The sequence below is a fragment of the Larimichthys crocea genome, chromosome VI (genome assembly GCF_000972845.2).
Source record: "Larimichthys crocea isolate SSNF chromosome VI, L_crocea_2.0, whole genome shotgun sequence".
Classification (NCBI taxonomy): domain Eukaryota; kingdom Metazoa; phylum Chordata; class Actinopteri; family Sciaenidae; genus Larimichthys; species Larimichthys crocea.
Window position 1 is genome coordinate 24,743,707 of NC_040016.1, and position 16,807 is coordinate 24,760,513.

At 42.5% G+C, this 16,807-nt stretch overlaps 3 protein-coding genes across 3 annotated transcripts; all 3 read left to right on the forward strand.

Moving 5' to 3' along the window:
• The first annotated feature begins 6,184 nt into the window (after nt 1–6,184).
• On the forward strand, nt 6,185–7,893 carry LOC104937838 (odorant receptor 131-2-like). The gene is made up of 4 exons (XM_027279482.1): nt 6,185–6,264; nt 6,360–6,498; nt 7,034–7,459; nt 7,645–7,893. The coding sequence occupies exons 1-4, from the start codon at nt 6,200–6,202 to the stop codon at nt 7,891–7,893; spliced, it is 879 nt and encodes a 292-aa protein (XP_027135283.1). The 5' UTR covers nt 6,185–6,199.
• Nucleotides 7,894–9,782: 1,889 nt separating this feature from the next.
• LOC109138151 (odorant receptor 131-2-like) lies at nt 9,783–11,271 on the forward strand. The gene is made up of 4 exons (XM_027279483.1): nt 9,783–9,928; nt 10,147–10,287; nt 10,473–10,737; nt 10,833–11,271. The coding sequence occupies exons 1-4, from the start codon at nt 9,783–9,785 to the stop codon at nt 11,238–11,240; spliced, it is 960 nt and encodes a 319-aa protein (XP_027135284.1). The 3' UTR covers nt 11,241–11,271.
• A 924-nt stretch (nt 11,272–12,195) lies between these two features.
• On the forward strand, nt 12,196–15,485 carry LOC104937840 (odorant receptor 131-2). Its single transcript, XM_027279484.1, has 4 exons — nt 12,196–12,341; nt 12,827–12,967; nt 14,512–14,776; nt 14,873–15,485. Exons 1-4 carry the CDS (start codon nt 12,196–12,198, stop codon nt 15,278–15,280), a joined length of 960 nt encoding a protein of 319 aa, XP_027135285.1. The 3' UTR covers nt 15,281–15,485.
• The last annotated feature ends 1,322 nt before the right edge of the window (nt 15,486–16,807 follow it).

Genomic DNA, 16,807 nt, shown 5'->3' on the forward strand with positions numbered 1-16,807 from the left:
CTGTAGTGCAGAGGAAGCAGATGGAGATGTAGCGCTCCAGGGCCATCACCACGGAGGAAGGTGGAGCGGTGGTGAGGACTGCTGTCAGGATCTGAGGGAAACACATATGATGGTGTTAAAAAGGCAGAAACACATTTTATCATTACTGGAAGTGAGCTCAGGTTCAAACTAAGATGTGTTCATAAAATCTACAATGTGTCCACACAGCACAGTCCCCAATAAGTGAAATATTCCCCACTTCTTCCTCTCTTGTCATGATGTCCTTCCACAGATTAAACATTTCACAAAGTCCTTGAAATCCTTGAAAGTTGGTGGATATTGGTGGAAAAAAAGCAAGGCCTGGAAGTTTTTTAAAAAAAAGACAGTTTTAAATTTTAGTAAATTTCTGCTACTTCTCTTCCTGAACATCTCAGTGTGGTAACAGTACTGCATCTCAAGCTGTGCCAGGCTGGATCCTTGAATTTGAGAGGCCTGGAAGGCTTGTGCAAAATCCTTGAATTTGATGCTGAAGGAGGTGTCTGAACCTTAATTTAGTCTACAGACTCTAGACCCTGAAATGACTCATAATGGACTCATATTCATACATTTTACAATGACTGGCAGAACACATGAAACCGGTTTAACCGAACCCAGCTGGCAGAGAGTTGATTTAGTAACGAGTACCAGGAAGCAGCAGACGGAGCGTGGATCTTCCTGAAGATGTAGCGACCACGTACAGAGCCGTGATGAGGCTAGCTGCAGAGCGTCGTTGATCACCATGGAGATGAACATGATGTACCGAGGGTTCTCATAGAAGATACTAGGGTCAAAGATGGACACGAGCTGGAGGGATTGTGTTAATGTAGTGTGATGATTCTAAACATGCTGAGGAAGTATACTGTTCCTCATCTACCTGTGCCGGAGGAAGGTGTGCACCATGCTGCCGTTAATGATGCTGAGGGCCAGCCACACCAGCAGTGGCCACTATGTTCTTGGTGGAGCATTAGAGAAGCTGTCTTTAGACACTCCCACAGCGCCCCCTGTCAGCGCAGAGCTGGTATTACTTGTCAGCAGTTCCAGAGGGCTGCTGGTGGTGGTGGAGTTAAGCATCACCAACATCTTCAGTTCACAATCTGAAGGAACACAGACATGAAATCTGATGCAAACTTTTGTTTTACCTATAAATACCAAATTACAGGATTTTATACTACAAGAACAGGCATGATGAAATGTGTTTATAATCACAAATATCCAGGGCAGGAGACACAAAACATGCAACATGAGAAACAGAGATGAGTCTATGAAATGCATTTAAATTTAAACCACAGTGACATACTTTATAATAAAGATATAGGCATCCTAACCTGTCCACACTCACACCCACAGCTGTGTCAGGAGTTCATGGCCCAACATTCTTTTAAAGTGAAGCTTTGAAATCTGCAGGAACGTTTGAAATACAGAGAATATTTTAGTCTGGAGGCTGCTCTCAAACAAAACACACAGAGAATCTGGATTTTCCACATTTTGACTCATTTTGACAGTAAACAGTAAAATGTGTTGAACAAATCTAAAAAACCTTGGAGCGATGTAAGAGTCGATATGTAAATTATTAGAAATGTTCTAATTCAGCTCCTGTTGCACAAGATTTACAGAACATTAAATGAATAACAAACATAGACTTCATTCAGCAGCTCAAAACTCTCATGACTTACATACATTATACCTTGTTTCACTGCTCTGGCATCATTAGATTCTACACTTTAGAAAAGAAACACATTGCATTTTAACAGACGTGAATATCAGCTGTTTCCTAAAGCTGGAAACTGACAGAGCCTCCTCACCTGGTCAGTCACTGACAGTGTCAGTGAGCTCCTCTAGCAGCCTGTAGTCTCATATAAGGATTACTGTCTGTGGTGTGGTGTGTGTGTGTGTGTGTGGGTGTGTGGTGTGTGTGTGTGTGTGTTGTGTGTGTGTGGGTGTGTGTGTGTGTATTGATCAGGTCGTCATAGGAACAGGGTAAAGGTCATGATGTCACAGGAGTCAGCAGGCAGGCAGCAGACGTGTTGATATCTATGAAGTGTTATTTTTTAACCAACATGCCGTCCATCTTTAATCTTTAGTTAATTAGTGACGAGTGCCCACGACACGAGTCAACTTTTGTTGTTCTGCGTGTTTCTTTGTCAGCAGTGAGAGGACCCCAACAAATTATATATCAAAATGTGTGTCTTGATCCTGTGCTATTACTTTTCTAAGAGAGAAAATTTTTTGTATTGGAATGAATGGAAAACCCCCCAAAATTAAAAGTTTTAAGACATTTTCAACAATAACCTGCTCTGGCATACTTTCACCGAGAGACTTCATTTAACTTTAAAATGTAGGTACTCTGCCTTCTCTTCAGGGATTCACTCACTCATCGACAGCTTTTACCGTTTTTAAACTATCAAGGCTCAAAGTTGAGCAGGTTTTTTACTCAAATTCTGGGTTTATAATGTGGTTATGTGCAGAATGTTTGTGCTAGGTGGATGACATCATCAGCTAGAGTGAGGAGCAGAGAGAAAAACAGTGAAAAAATATTATATATAAATAATAATAAAAAAAAAATAAATATAAATAATATATATAAAATAGTATTCGACTACCGTGGCCTCAAATGCCCCACTACAGACATGATTTATACATAAAACGTAGGAAAATTTGTCTTCTCACTCACATTCGTCTGCTAAAGCTGTCACCTTATAGTTTTGGTGTAACACACAAGATGCGCCACCAACACCCATCCACAGCCTAATAGACTGCCATGTTAAAAAGGCGGGAACATTTCTGGAGGAAAGCAGATAACGTTTCTTCTTGAATCGCTCTAAAGGTCACATTTCTTCACTTTATCAACACAAAATAACTATGTAGAACGTTCAGGAAGGGCGCGATGCTCCCAGTGATTTCGGTTCAATGTTGGAAATACGGTTTGTCCAGAAATCCTTCCTGTTCGAGGGGTGGTCTCAGCATTTTCTCTCTCTCTCTGTCAGCATTTCCAACTGACATTCTAACAGGTGCAGTAAGGCTCTGCTGATTAGGGCCGGCAGTTGGTCCTGTTTTACACGCATTCTGTACAGTACTCCCTTAAACAGGACGCAGAACACATGTGCGGTTCTCCCTTAGCCCATTTCGGACGAAGAACACAATGCGCATTCATACTGTGCAGTACGCTGTAAAAAAAATAAAGCATGCAAAATTACACTGAAAAAAATCCACGAAACAGCGAGTCCGCGAAAAGTGAACCGCGATATAGCGAGGGGCGACTGTATTCAAACAGCACACCTCAAATAGTCATTTTTAACATGTTTATTTAGACACAGGAGCAGCTAGCAATAAGCATTAGCATGTTAGCATTAGCATGTTAGCAATTAGCATGTATTTCATTCTTACACGGGACTCACACCGAACGCGGAACGGAAGCGGAACGGAAGCGGAACGGTACTTTGCCCGGCGTCAACTCACACCAGACGCGGATCAGCCGCGGAACCGGCGCGGAGCGCCGCCGGCCGTATTCACGCGAGCTCACGAGCTCACGCGCGAATCCTGGAATACCCAGACCCTCGATCACCAGTGTAAAGAAAACAACAACAACAAACAGCTGACTTGTTCTCCGCCGTGGGAGGAGATTACAAAGCATCTGTTGTGTCATTTAAATATTGGTTGTTGTTCAGTCAACAATTAGTCTTCGTTGAGACCCTTTGATCGATCTTTGACACCGGTGCCGCAGTCATGACGTAACGTTGGTAGTTGAGAAAAAGCTACATGAACTGGAGTATTGGTTATTTGAAAGGGGGGCGGAAAGTTTATTATGTTGATCTCTGTCGGTTCTCTGTCTGGGCGCAGTGCTCTGTTGAAATTTTACGGGTTCAGCCGCTGCCGCAGGAAGAAAATAGAAACCTGTCCGGAAAGCTCGCGCCGTTGCGCGGAGAGCCGCTTCTGGGACGCTTCTGATCCGCGTGTTCCGCGCCTGTGAGGCTCTATTGATAGACGGATTCATTTGTACGGTGGACGCCGGCGGTGCCGTTCCGCTTCCGTTCCGCTTTCCGTTCCGCGTTGGTGAGTTGCCTTTAGTGGCTAATGTAATTGCACCCCCTCTCCCCCTTCAGGCCGGCGAGGTTGCCAAGCACCAGCCAACTGCCGGCCCTAATCAGCAGAGCAGTTACTGCACCTGTTAGATGTCAGTTGGAAATGCTGACAGAGGAGAGAGAAATGCTGAGACACCCCTCGAACAGGAAGGATTTCTGGCAAACCGTATTTCCAATCATTGAACGAAATCACTGGGAGCATCCTGAGCCCTTCCTGAACGTCTACATAGTTATTTTGTGTTGATAAAGTGAAGAAATGTGACCTTTAGAGCGATTCAAAGAAACGTTACTCTGCTTTCCTCACAAATGTTCCCGCCTTTTTAACATGGCAGTCTATGAGGCTGTGGTGGGTGTTGGTGGCGCATCTTGTGTGTTTACCCAAAACTATAAGGTCTGACAGCTTTAGCAGAGAATGTGAGTGAGAAGACAAATTTTCCTACGTTTCTATGTATAAATCATGTCTGTAGTGGGGCATTTGAGGCCACGGTAGTCGAATACGTTTTATTTTTTCACTGATTTTTCTCTCTGCTCCTCACTCTAGCTGATGATGTCATCCACTGTAGCTCAAACATTCTGCCACATACACACCCATTATAAACCCAGAAATCTGAGTAAAAACCTGCTCAACTTTAAGCCTTGATAGTTTAAAAACGGTAAAAGCTGTCAATGAGTGAAGTGAATCCCCGAAGAGAAGGCAAGAGTACCTACATTTTAAAGTTTAAATGAAGTCTCTCTGTGAAAGCATGCCAGAGCAGTTCATTGTTGAAAATGTCTGTTGAAATTTATATTTTTTCAGGGTTTTCCATTCATTCCAATACGAAATGTTTTCTCTCTTAGAAAAGTAGTGGCACGGGATCAAGACACACATTTTGATATATAATTTGTTGGGGTCCTCTCACCGCTGACAAAGAAACACGCAGAACAACCATAGTTGAGTCATGTCGTGGGCACTCGTCACTAATTAACTAAAGTTTAAAGATGGATGGCATGTTGGTTAAAAAATAAACACTTCATAATAAAGATGGATGGCATGTTGGTTAAAAAATAAACACTTCATAAATATCAACACGTCTGCTGCCTGCCTGAGCTCCTGTGACATCATGACCTTTACCCTGTTCCTATGACGACCTGATCAATACACACACACACACACACACACACACACACACAGAAATCCTTATATATCAGACTACAGGCTGCTAGAGGAGCTCACTGACACTGTCAGTGACTGACCAGGTGAGGAGGCTCTGTCAGTTTCCAGCTTTAGGAAACAGCTGATATTCACATTACTGTTAAAATGCAATGTGTTTCTTTTCTAAAGTGTAGAATCTAAATGATGCCAGAGCAGTGAAACAAGGTAAATGTGAAGTCATGAGAGTTTTGAGCTGCTGAATGAAGTCTTAATGTTTGTTATTCATTTGCATGTACTGGAAACCTTGTGCAACAGGAGCTGAATTAGAACATTTCTAGTAATTTACATATTGACTCTCACATCGCAACAAGGTTTTTAGATTTGTTGTAGTTAATTAGTTCAACACATTTTACTGTCAAAATAAGTCCAAATGTGGAAAATCCAGATTCTCTGCGTGTTTTGTTTGAGATCAGCCTACAAATTAAAATATTCTCTGTACTTCAAATGTTCCTGCAGATTTCAAAGCTTCACTTTAAAAGAATGTTGAGCCATGAACTCCTGACACAGCTGTGGGTGTGAGTGTGGACAGGTTAGGATGTCTATATCTTTATTATAAAGTATGTCACTGTGGTTTAAATTTAAATGCATTTCATAGACTCATCTGTTTCTCATGTTGCATGTCTTTGTGTCTCCTACCCTGGATATTTGTGATTATAAACACATTTCATATGCATGTTCTTGTAGTATAACATCCTGTAATTTGGTATTTATAGGTAAAACAAAAGTTTGCATCAGATTTCATGTCTGTGTTCCTTCAGATTGTGAACTGAAGATGTTGGTGATGCTTAACTCCACCACCAGCAGCCCTCTGGAACTGCTGACAAGTAATACCAGCTCTGCGCTGACAGGGGGCGCTGTGGGAGTGTCTAAAGACAGCTTCTCTAATGCTCTCACCAAGAACATAGTGGCCATGCTGGTGTGGCTGGCCCTCAGCATCATTAACGGCAGCATGGTGCACACCTTCCTCCGGCACAGGTAGATAGAGGAGCAGTACTTCCTCTGCATGTTTCAGAATCATCACACTCACATTAACACAATCCCTCTCAGCTCTTGTCCATCTTTGACCCTAGTATCTTCTATGAGAACCCTCGGTACATCATGTTCATCTCCATGGTGATCAACGACGCTCTGCAGCTCAGCCTCATCACGGCTCTGTACGTGGTCAGCTACATCTTCAGGAAGATCCACGCCTCCGTCTGCTGCTTCCTGGTAACTCGTTACTAAATCAACTCTCTGCCAGCTGGGTTCGGTTAAACCGGTTTCATGTGTCTGCCAGTCATTGTAAAATGTATGAATATGAGTCCATTATGAGTCATTTCAGGGTCTAGAGTCTGTAGACTAAATTAGGGTTCAGACACCTGGCCTCTCAAATTCAAGGATCCAGCCTGGCACAGCTTGAGAGGCAGATACTGTTACAACACTGAGAATGTTCAGGAAGAGAAGTAGCAGAACATTTACTAAAACTTTAAAACTGTCTTTTTCTAAAAACTTCCATGGCCTTGCTTTTTTCACCAATATCCACCAACTTTCAAGGATTTCAAGGACCATGTGAAATGTTTAATCTGTGGAAGGACATCATGACAAGAGAGGAAGACGTGGGGAATATTTCACTTATTGTGGACTGTGCTGTGTGGACACATTGTCTGATTTTATGAACACATCTTAGCTTTGAATCCTGAGCTCACTTCCAGTAATAATAAAATGTGTTTCTGCCTTTTTAACACCATCACTGTGTTTCCCTCAGATCATGACAGCAGTCCTCACCACCCGCTCCACCCCTCTCCTCCTGGCTGGCATGGCCCTGGAGCGCTACATCTCCATCTGCTTCCCTCTGCACTACAGCCAGATGTGCACGGTCCCTCGCACCGTCCTCCTCATCTGCATCATCCTCGTCCTCACCGCCACGCCGCCCGTCTCCGACTTCCTCATCACCATCGTCAACGAGCCTCTGAGTTTCTTCCACACCAGCATTTTCTGTGATCACCCGCTTCTCTTTCGACACCGATCCATCTACTACAAGAACTGTGTGTTTGACGGGGTGTACCTGTCCTTCGTGGCTCTGACGCTGCTCTACACCTACTGCAAGATCATGCTGACGGCGCGAGCCGCCTCCATGGGCCTGGCCTCGGTGAAGAAAGCGAGGAACACTGTGCTGCTTCATGGTGCACAGGTGGGTGTTTTCTTCCTGTCTAGGTGAGCTAATGCCAATCAACTCATAGAGACATCAACCTGGAGTCCACCAGCAGGTCAAATGTCAATCTGAAAGACCTTCGTGACCTGAGACTCGCTTGAATTGATGCTTTGTTGTAAATATCGCATGTGTCCATCATAACTAACTCCCTCCTTCTGTTCCAGCTGCTGCTGTGCATGCTTGCCTTTGTGGTTCCCTCCCTTCAGGCCGCTCTCATCTCGCTCTTCCCTCGCTTCAGTCTGGAGATTCGTTACATCTTCTTCCTGGTCGTCTACATCATCCCTCGTTTCTTGAGCCCCGTGATCTACGGTTTTCGGGACGAGCAGTTCAGGAAGTACTGGACTCGGTACCTGGCCTGTCGGAGCCAAACTATCGTCAGGGTCAGACCGATGTTACTGAAGTTCAACCTGTAGGTGACGTGTCAGTGTGGTTCACAGCCATGACCAACTGAATGATCAGACACAGCTGGATGAATGAATGTGTGTCTAATACTGTCATGCAACTGTAATGTTGCATGCTTAGCCTTCATATATAAAAGGTATGCCACGCTTGCTTGGGTCCAGTCTGAAGTTCTACACACACAGAAGTCAATAGGTTAAATAAATTCATCTTGAAACTAGCAGCAGAGATAATGCACATATCAAACAGATACATGACTTATAGCACCTCTCTTAATCATCATAACTACTAGAGCGGTCATGGACTACTGAACTTCTTTCATAGACATATTTACAGCTCACTGTGCAGTATTCAGTTTTTATTATTGCTGAAATCAATTTTCTCAATAAACAATAAATTTGTTGTTTTCTCTATAAAATGTCACAAAAAATGAAAAATGCCCCTCGACGTGCAGAACCCAAGCTGATGTCCTCGAATGTTATTTAATAAACCAAAAACTATTAATTTTAAATATTAAAAATAAACTTTTACTGGAAAAATGACTGAGAGCTTCTTCTTTCCCTCTGCTGAACAAACTTTACCAACACATTACCACAATCTTTTTATTCTGGATTATATATCAGAAAATAAACTGTTCTCACTTTATTCAAGCTGAGACTGATATCGTCCAATAATATCGTCTGCCTCAGTCACCAGATACAGACACAGACACTACATCACAACACTTCAACGTCACAGAGAACTGACGTCACTGATGTGTTTGAACAAAATATTCTCTGAAACACTGAAAGTCACGACTGAGCCTGTTTGTAACAGAAACAACAAGAGCGACAGCGAAGTGAAGACTGAGCTGAAACTGAACACATGCACGACTGGATAAATAAGATCAATTAAACGTTTCAACGTGCACTGACAGTGAGTTTAATGCATCCCTTCAGATTTTAATGAGAATGTTCAAATTCAGGAGTTTAAACTTCATATCACGCCGCATGCAGCCAAACTAAAGTACAAACTAATGTCATTTTAGTCTGTGAGGAGCTTCAAGGCAAACAAGGCGCATTAAGCAGGACGACCAGGTGTCAAACAGGTCAAACTAAGTTTGAACATTTATTATTTTTCAGTGGCATGATGTCACATTGAACTGGTGGAAAATAATCTCTAATCACTGAAACTCTGTGAACACAAACCACATCAGACTCTTTAGGTTTTATGTCCATGATTCATGACAGCACTGAGCAGACTGCTTATGTTTGATTTGATTGATTGATTTCAAATTCACCTAATACATTTAAATCTTATTAGAAAACATTGAAATTATGATCTACACTGCTCCGTCTCTGCAGCAGCTCCCCACCTCTCCACGATGAGCTCACTCATCCTTAGCAGTCAAATCTATATAACTGCATCTCGTCCTGCTCTCACTGCTCACAGACTTTTAGTCAGACCTGCCACAGACCGTGCAGTGCTGAAGTAAGTTTAAGTTTCTGAATTTTTCTATTTGAAAGTTTTTTTCTGTGTAAAAAGAAATAACAAACTTCCTCCTGACAAACTTTAATATGGATTGGATTGTTTTTTAATTGATCAGCCTTGATTGTGCCACTTATTAAAAAACATGAACTCACTTTATTTTTGGTCTTGATGAATCAGACAACTTGAAGGAATATTTATATTCCTTTATGTTTTATGTGACGATGTTCCTGCCAGTCATCTTAGTTTTCATCTTTCCTCCTAATTAGAAATGTTAAGATTGTCATGAAAACATGTCAAGTTATTGTTTAGTCTTACTATTATACGATTCATTTCTAGAACTAAACTGAGAGGTCTGACTGACGTGTTTGATGTGTGGACTGTGTCTCTGTCTCTGAGTTGTGGTTTCTCTGCATCGAGCAGGACGAGGTGATACATGAACTCCTCCACACATCAGGACAGCCTGCATGACGCCTACACAAAGAACTTCATCTCTTTTTCTCTCGGCTGCTTCATCAACGTCGTGAACGGAGCTTTTGTCTACATCTACTTTAAGAACCAGGTCTTCCAGCGAGACCCCAGGTGTGAAAGTGCTCGTAGTAAACTTGATATTTAGACCTGCTGAACAGGCCGGAGCTCGGCGACATGCTGTGATTGTGACTGATTTCTCTCATCCTGCTCATCTCCCCTCCTGTCCTTTCTCTAACTCTCGTGTCCCTAATATCAAATTTCCAAATTGCATGTTGGACACAAACCTCCTGCAGCTTCACTGTTTGAGTTTTCCCTCTCGTGTCCTGCAGGTACGTGCTGTACATCCATCTGGTGATCAACGACATGATTCTGCTGACTCTCTCTGTGCTGCTGCAGATCATAATGTACACCACCGCCCTGAGATTCACTCCATGCTGCATCCTCATGTTCATCCTCATCCCTACCAGCAAGTAAGTGCGTTTGTGGTAACAGATATTCGTCTTTTATTTCACCATTATGTTCATAGAGCCTCTATGCTGAGCCCGGTTACATGCATGAGTTCACCACTCGTAGCCAGAGGAGCCCGTGTTCAGTTTGTTAGGAACATGCTGGTTCAACATGCCGGACTCCATGGAAGATGTTTGTGTTTCTCCAGGATCAGCCCTCTGAACTTGGCCGCCATGGCAGTGGAGCGTTACATTGCAGTTTGCCGACCTCTTCATCACGCACAGATCTGCACTGTGCAGCGAGCATACGCTCTCATCGCTCTGATCTGGGGCGTCTCCGTCACCCCCTTCTTCACAGATCTCTTCATCCTCCTCGCCACCCAGCCTCCTTCTTTCTTCTCAAGGCCCATCATCTGTTACCCGTCCTACGTGTTCAACACACCGTACCACAAGACACACAGTGTGGTAGTCCAGGTGAAACATTGTTGGTTCATGGATTTTCTTTCTCATATCACCCATTTCTGTTCCATGTTGTTGCTGTTTACTCTGTCTTCACGTGTTCCCCTCAGGTGCTTCGGTTTTCCTTTGTCTTCCTGACTCTGATCATCACCTACCTGAAGATCTTCTGTGCCGCCCGGGCAGCTTCTGGTTCTAACCAGGCCTCGGCCAGAAACGCCCGCAACACCATCCTGCTGCACGGAGTCCAGCTCCTCATCTGCATGCTGTCTTACATCTCTCCCTTCATCAACATCATCTTAGTCGCCATTTCTCCCCGTAACACAACCAAGATCCTCTTCGGCAGCTTCCTGTTAACCGGTGTGCTTCCACGTCTGCTCAGTCCGCTCATCTACGGCGTCAGAGACAAGAAGTTCAGCAGCCACATCAGGCTGCACTTCTGCAGGAAATGCCACAGCTCTGTAGAAAAGAGGGTGAACCGGACAGGACCCCGGAGACGGTCCAAACGGGAGTTTGACTGAACTACAAGACTGTACCTGTGATTCTCTGAAACACCAGCCACCACACAAGTCGACTTTGGTGTGAAGACATTATGTGATTGGGCTTTCAGGCCCAGATGTTACTTTGAATGCTACATTTGACACAAAGAGTTTCTAACCATGACAGTAATTATAAACTGCAGTGGCACGATGTAAAGCAGCTTCTGTGAAATGCTCCAAAATAATAAAAGTGTCTGTTTACCAGCTCATAATAGAAGTAACACATTTAAATCTACAGCAGCTCGTCACCTCTCCACGATGAGCTCCGATCTATATAAACTGCATCTCCTCCTGCTCCTCTCATTACGTACAGACTTTTAGTCAGACCTGGATCTCTGCACAGACCAGTAAGTTTCATTCATCTTTCCATTTAAGTCATTGTTCAAATGTCAGGCAGCATTAAAGTACCAGGAGAATAATTTTATACCCTCATGAATATTTCACCACATTTTAAAAACAGAAACAGACGCTGTTAGATTTTTAATTTTCTGCCTTTGAAATCTGGATTTTCTTGTGAAGCTGTTCTTCCTCCTGACAGGAAAACATACGATAAATATTTAGTCCACTTAAGATCTGCAGCCTGATTCTTTTCTTTTATTTGATCAGCTCTTATTTATCACGTTAGGATGAATTCACATGTGAAAATAAGATTTTATTTTTGTTCTTGATAAATCTGAGACAACTGGAGGGAATGCTTATAATACTGTGTCTTAGTGTTTTAATTAATCACAACTTTAGTTTTAATTTCAGTTTAGGTTCTTCCTCTTAATTAGAAATGTTTAGATCATCACACAGGCTCTTTAAAACTTGTATTTTAATCTTGTATCTTTCACCATTATATGATTCATTTGTGAAACTGAACACACTGGGGTTTATATTGAGATTTGATGGATTGTGTCTCTGCCTGACCGGACAGAGTTTGACGAGGTGATGAGACATGAACTCCTCCACCCGTCAGGACAGCCTGCGTGACGCGTTCACAAAGAACTTCATCTCTTTTTCTCTCGGCTGCTTCATCAACGTCGTCAACGGAGCTTTTGTCTACATCTACTTTAAGAACCAGGTCTTCCAGCGAGACCCCAGGTGACGGAGGGAACGAGTGTGTGTTTCCCTATGTCGTGATTGTGACTAACTTAAAGAATTTCACACAGTGAACGTGGAAAGCTCTCATTTTGCTCATTTGCCCTCCTGACCTTTGTCTGCTGGACTCTCCTTTCTCTAACTCACTGCTTCTCAAGCTCTGTGTCGCCGAAGCGTCACAGGAGGCTGCATCAGCATTTCATTCATTTTGATGAAGAAAACTAAATGAAATTGTTATTTTTAAAGTTATTTTTTAAGATGTGAAGGTAAATAAATATGACAAACACGAGTTTGCAGTTAAAGCACCCAAAGATGAAAACACAGAACCTGCTAAAGATGAGGAAACTACTCGCAGGAAGTCATCTTCCAACTTCCTTTAGTTATTGTTTCACTGTTTATCGGTTGTTCTGTTCTTATTGTTATGCATTGACTGTAACATAAACCATGACATAAAGCATCGTCCTGACAGATGCACTCGTGTCCTGCAGGTACGTGCTGTACATCCATCTGGTGATCAACGACATGATCCTGCTGACGGTCTCTGTGGCGCTGCAGATCGTCACCTACACCGTTCCTCTGAGAGTCGCCGCCTGCTGCATCATGCTGCTCATCCTCACCACCACCAACAAGTAGGTGTGTGTGTTTGTGCATACGGCGCATGTTTTAGTGTGCACGTGTCTCAAACCTGAATTATAGACATTTAAAATAAATCGAATAAGCAGAACTGTGTGTGTTGTGTCACACATAGAAATACAGACGTCATACATTATAGACTATGATTAGATAAATAAACACTTTAGTGAATGAGGTGGTTAAATCTAGATCAGTTATTAATCAGATATTTATTAAGTTAAACCTCAGTTTGAGCTGGAAAACTAAACTCTTAATTAGGGATGCATATATACCAATGAAATAACTGAAATTAGTTTTCTATTTGAAAAATAATCACTATTTAATTGTTATATAGAATAAATCTGCTTTATGGCTCATTGTATTTGTGATGCTGTTTATCATACTCTCTTAAAACCCTTAAAAACTGTAGAATTATTTAGTGCTGTAACTTGAATGTGATGAGGCACAAACTGGAGTTAGATCATCAGCACATAACATGTTTAGCAAGAAGGAAATATTCGAGAAAAATAAAAAGGCAAGAGGTCATAAAAATAAATTACTTTGAGTTCAGATAGAAAAAAATAAAGTTTCATGTCTCCACCACAACTTAAATAAGCAGCATGAAAACATCAACGTTGAAATCCACAGTTCTGTTTGTGCCCAGTAAATTACTGTTAACCAGTTCACAGTAGTACACTGTGTACTCAGTCCAAAACTACAGTAAATACAGAGTTACTGTGAAAGTTTCAGTACTGTGATCTGTACATTTATTTATCAGCTGCTGCCAGTTTACAGTGTGACCAACAACCAGAAACAAACACTTACAGTGACGTGGTCACACCTGGGACGTCTGTGTGTTGAGGAACTCTTCAATCATCGACATCAGGACGAGAAAAGTCAGGTTCAAGTACGACGACAGACTCAACAGTCATGAAACAGTTAGAGGAAGTGACACAAACACAACGCACCTGTTTCACACAGGTGTTTCCAAGGTCTCCAGCAGCAGCAGCTGATCTCACTGCCTAGTCCAGCAGCAGTCAGCCCAGCTCGGCGTCTGTCTTTCAGCCTTTTATTTCACCAAGCTCTCACCAACCACTAAAAGTCAGTCCCACATTTACTCTTGTCCGGCGGCTTCTTGCTCGCTCACTCTCTCCTTTTCTCTTCTTAGCTTCCTCCGGTTTCTGATCCAGTTTCACCAGGATCAGTGGAACAGTTGGTGAAAAACCAGACACAGGTGAATCTGATCAGGGAATCAAAACAGCTGCAGGAAGTCAAGTTACAGACACGAGAACTACAAAATAAAACAGGAAACGCTCAAAACCACGAGAGGTACTAAAGTTACAAAGAAACAGAAATGACAGAGACATCATTCACCTGATTACAAGTCAGTGTAGCATCAACTTCGTCTTTTATTTCACCATTATGTTCATAGAGCCTCTATGCTGAGCCCGGTTACATGCATGAGTTCACCACTCGTAGCCAGAGGAGCCCGTGTTCAGTTTGTTAGGAACATGGTGGTTCAACCTGCCGGACTCCATGGAAGATGTTTGTGTTTCTCCAGGATCAGCCCTCTGAACTTGGCCGCCATGGCAGTGGAGCGTTACATTGCAGTTTGCCGACCTCTTCATCACGCACAGATCTGCACTGTGCAGCGAGCCTACGCTCTCATCGCTCTGATCTGGGGCGTCTCCGTCACCCCCTTCTTCACAGATCTCTTCATCCTCCTCGCCACCCAGCCTCCTTCTTTCTTCTCAGGGACCATCATCTGTTACCCGTCCTACGTGTTCAGCACACCGTACCACAAGACACACAGTGTGGTAGTCCAGGTGAAACATTGTTGGTTCATGGATTTTCTTTGTCATATCAGCCATTTCTGTTCCATGTTGTTTGCTGTTTACTCTGTCTTCACGTGTTCCCCTCAGGTGCTTCTGTTTTCCTTTGTCTTCCTGACTCTGATCATCACCTACCTGAAGATCTTCTGTGCCGCCCGGGCAGCTTCTGGTTCTAACCAGGTCTCGGCCAGAAACGCCCGCAACACCATCCTGCTGCACGGAGTCCAGCTCCTCATCTGCATGCTGTCTTACATCTCTCCCTTCATCAACATCATTTTAGTCGCCATTTCTCCCCGTGACAGAACCAAGATCCTCTTGGGCAGCTTCCTGTTAACCAGTATGCTTCCACGTCTGCTCAGTCCGCTCATCTACGGCGTCAGAGACAAGAAGTTCAGCAGCCACATCAGGCTGCACTTCTGCAGGAAATGCCACAGCTCTGTAGAAAAGAGGGTGAACCGGACAGGAGCCCGGAGACGGTCCAAACGGGAGTTTCACTGAACTACAAGACTGTACCTGTGATTCTCTGAAACACCAGCCACCACACAAGTTGAAGTGAAGTGAAAGGAACTTTTGTCAGACACAAACCTGCTCTGATGCTTTCAGGCCCAGATGTTACTTTAAAGAGGGTAAAAGCAACGCTTGATAAAAGTTACTCACCATGATAGTTTTTATAAACTGCAGTAGCACGATGTAAAGCAGCTTTTCCAAAACGCTCCCAAATAATAAAAGTGTCTGATAATAAAAAACAAAAGCATTAAAACTTCATGTGTTCATTACCTGTCAGCAGCTTCAAAGTAAACTACTATTCATGTTTAATCAAACTGTGAAAATACTTAAAAACTTAATTTCAGAAATTGAGATTTTTTTTGTCATTGATATAAATATGAGATTGAAATTAATAATTAAAACCCTTCATAAGATTTCTCAAGCAGAGGTTTTCAAAGGAGACTCAGTGAAATGAAGATTTAACATTAATTATTAAAAAGAGACACATAGACGCCTAATTTGATGAGATAGTTTAGAGTTGTTGGGGGAAATTTACCCTTTTTCCCACAGATTCAGATATTATAAGTGAGTTTTTATGTATCTAGTATAGTCTGAAGTTACGACAAACAGCAATATGAAACTATCTCGGCTCAGTTGTTGAAATAACATCATCAGGATCACATCCAGGGATCGACTGAGGCCCACAGTCTCAGACTTTGAACACTGGTCATGATGGATGGAAGAAGACACAGAAATATAAACAAGAAAACAGATATTTTAGATCTCAGCCACAAGCACAAAAGATAAATAATAACTGTGTCTGCAATAAACGTGTTCATAGAATGATGCAAGACCAGACTTTGGCCACTAGATGGATCTATCTTCACAGACATGCAGGACAGTAGTGAACAAAACAAAACAAACATTTATGAATGTATGAAATGAGAATTTATAAAATCCTGGTCAGGAGTTTTTTCTTTTAAAACCTTATTCAGGTAAATCTATTGTTGGTTTGTGGTGCTACAAATAAAAACTAAATAGACTGAGCACATAAGCTCAGTTTACTGTGACAACACAAACACACAGATCTGCTGGTGAGGGTCACACTGTGACCTGAGGAGCAACACGGTGAAAAAAAAAAAATGAAATACCACCCAATCAAAAAGAAAATCAGCATATTTAGTTCTTTTGTTTTGTTTTTTATTCGTAAAGCATCTCTAACTTTAGAAATATATCTTCATGCAGCAGGGCGGCACGGTGGAGCAGTGGTTAGCACTGACAGGGTTTGAACCTTGCATGTTCTCTGCAACAGTCCAAAGACATGCACGTGCACTTACAGGTAAACAGCCCACTGCTGTGAATGTGATGAACTGCAGACTTGTCCACGGTGTTGCTGGGATTCAGCCCCACCATGAGTGTTACAGATGGATGTAAATGTAGGTACAGTGTCAACTGTCTTTGATTTATCTATCAATGTAAACTTGCATATCATTGTAAATTATTGACATTAATTTGAATGTATCATGTGTTGTAGGTTTG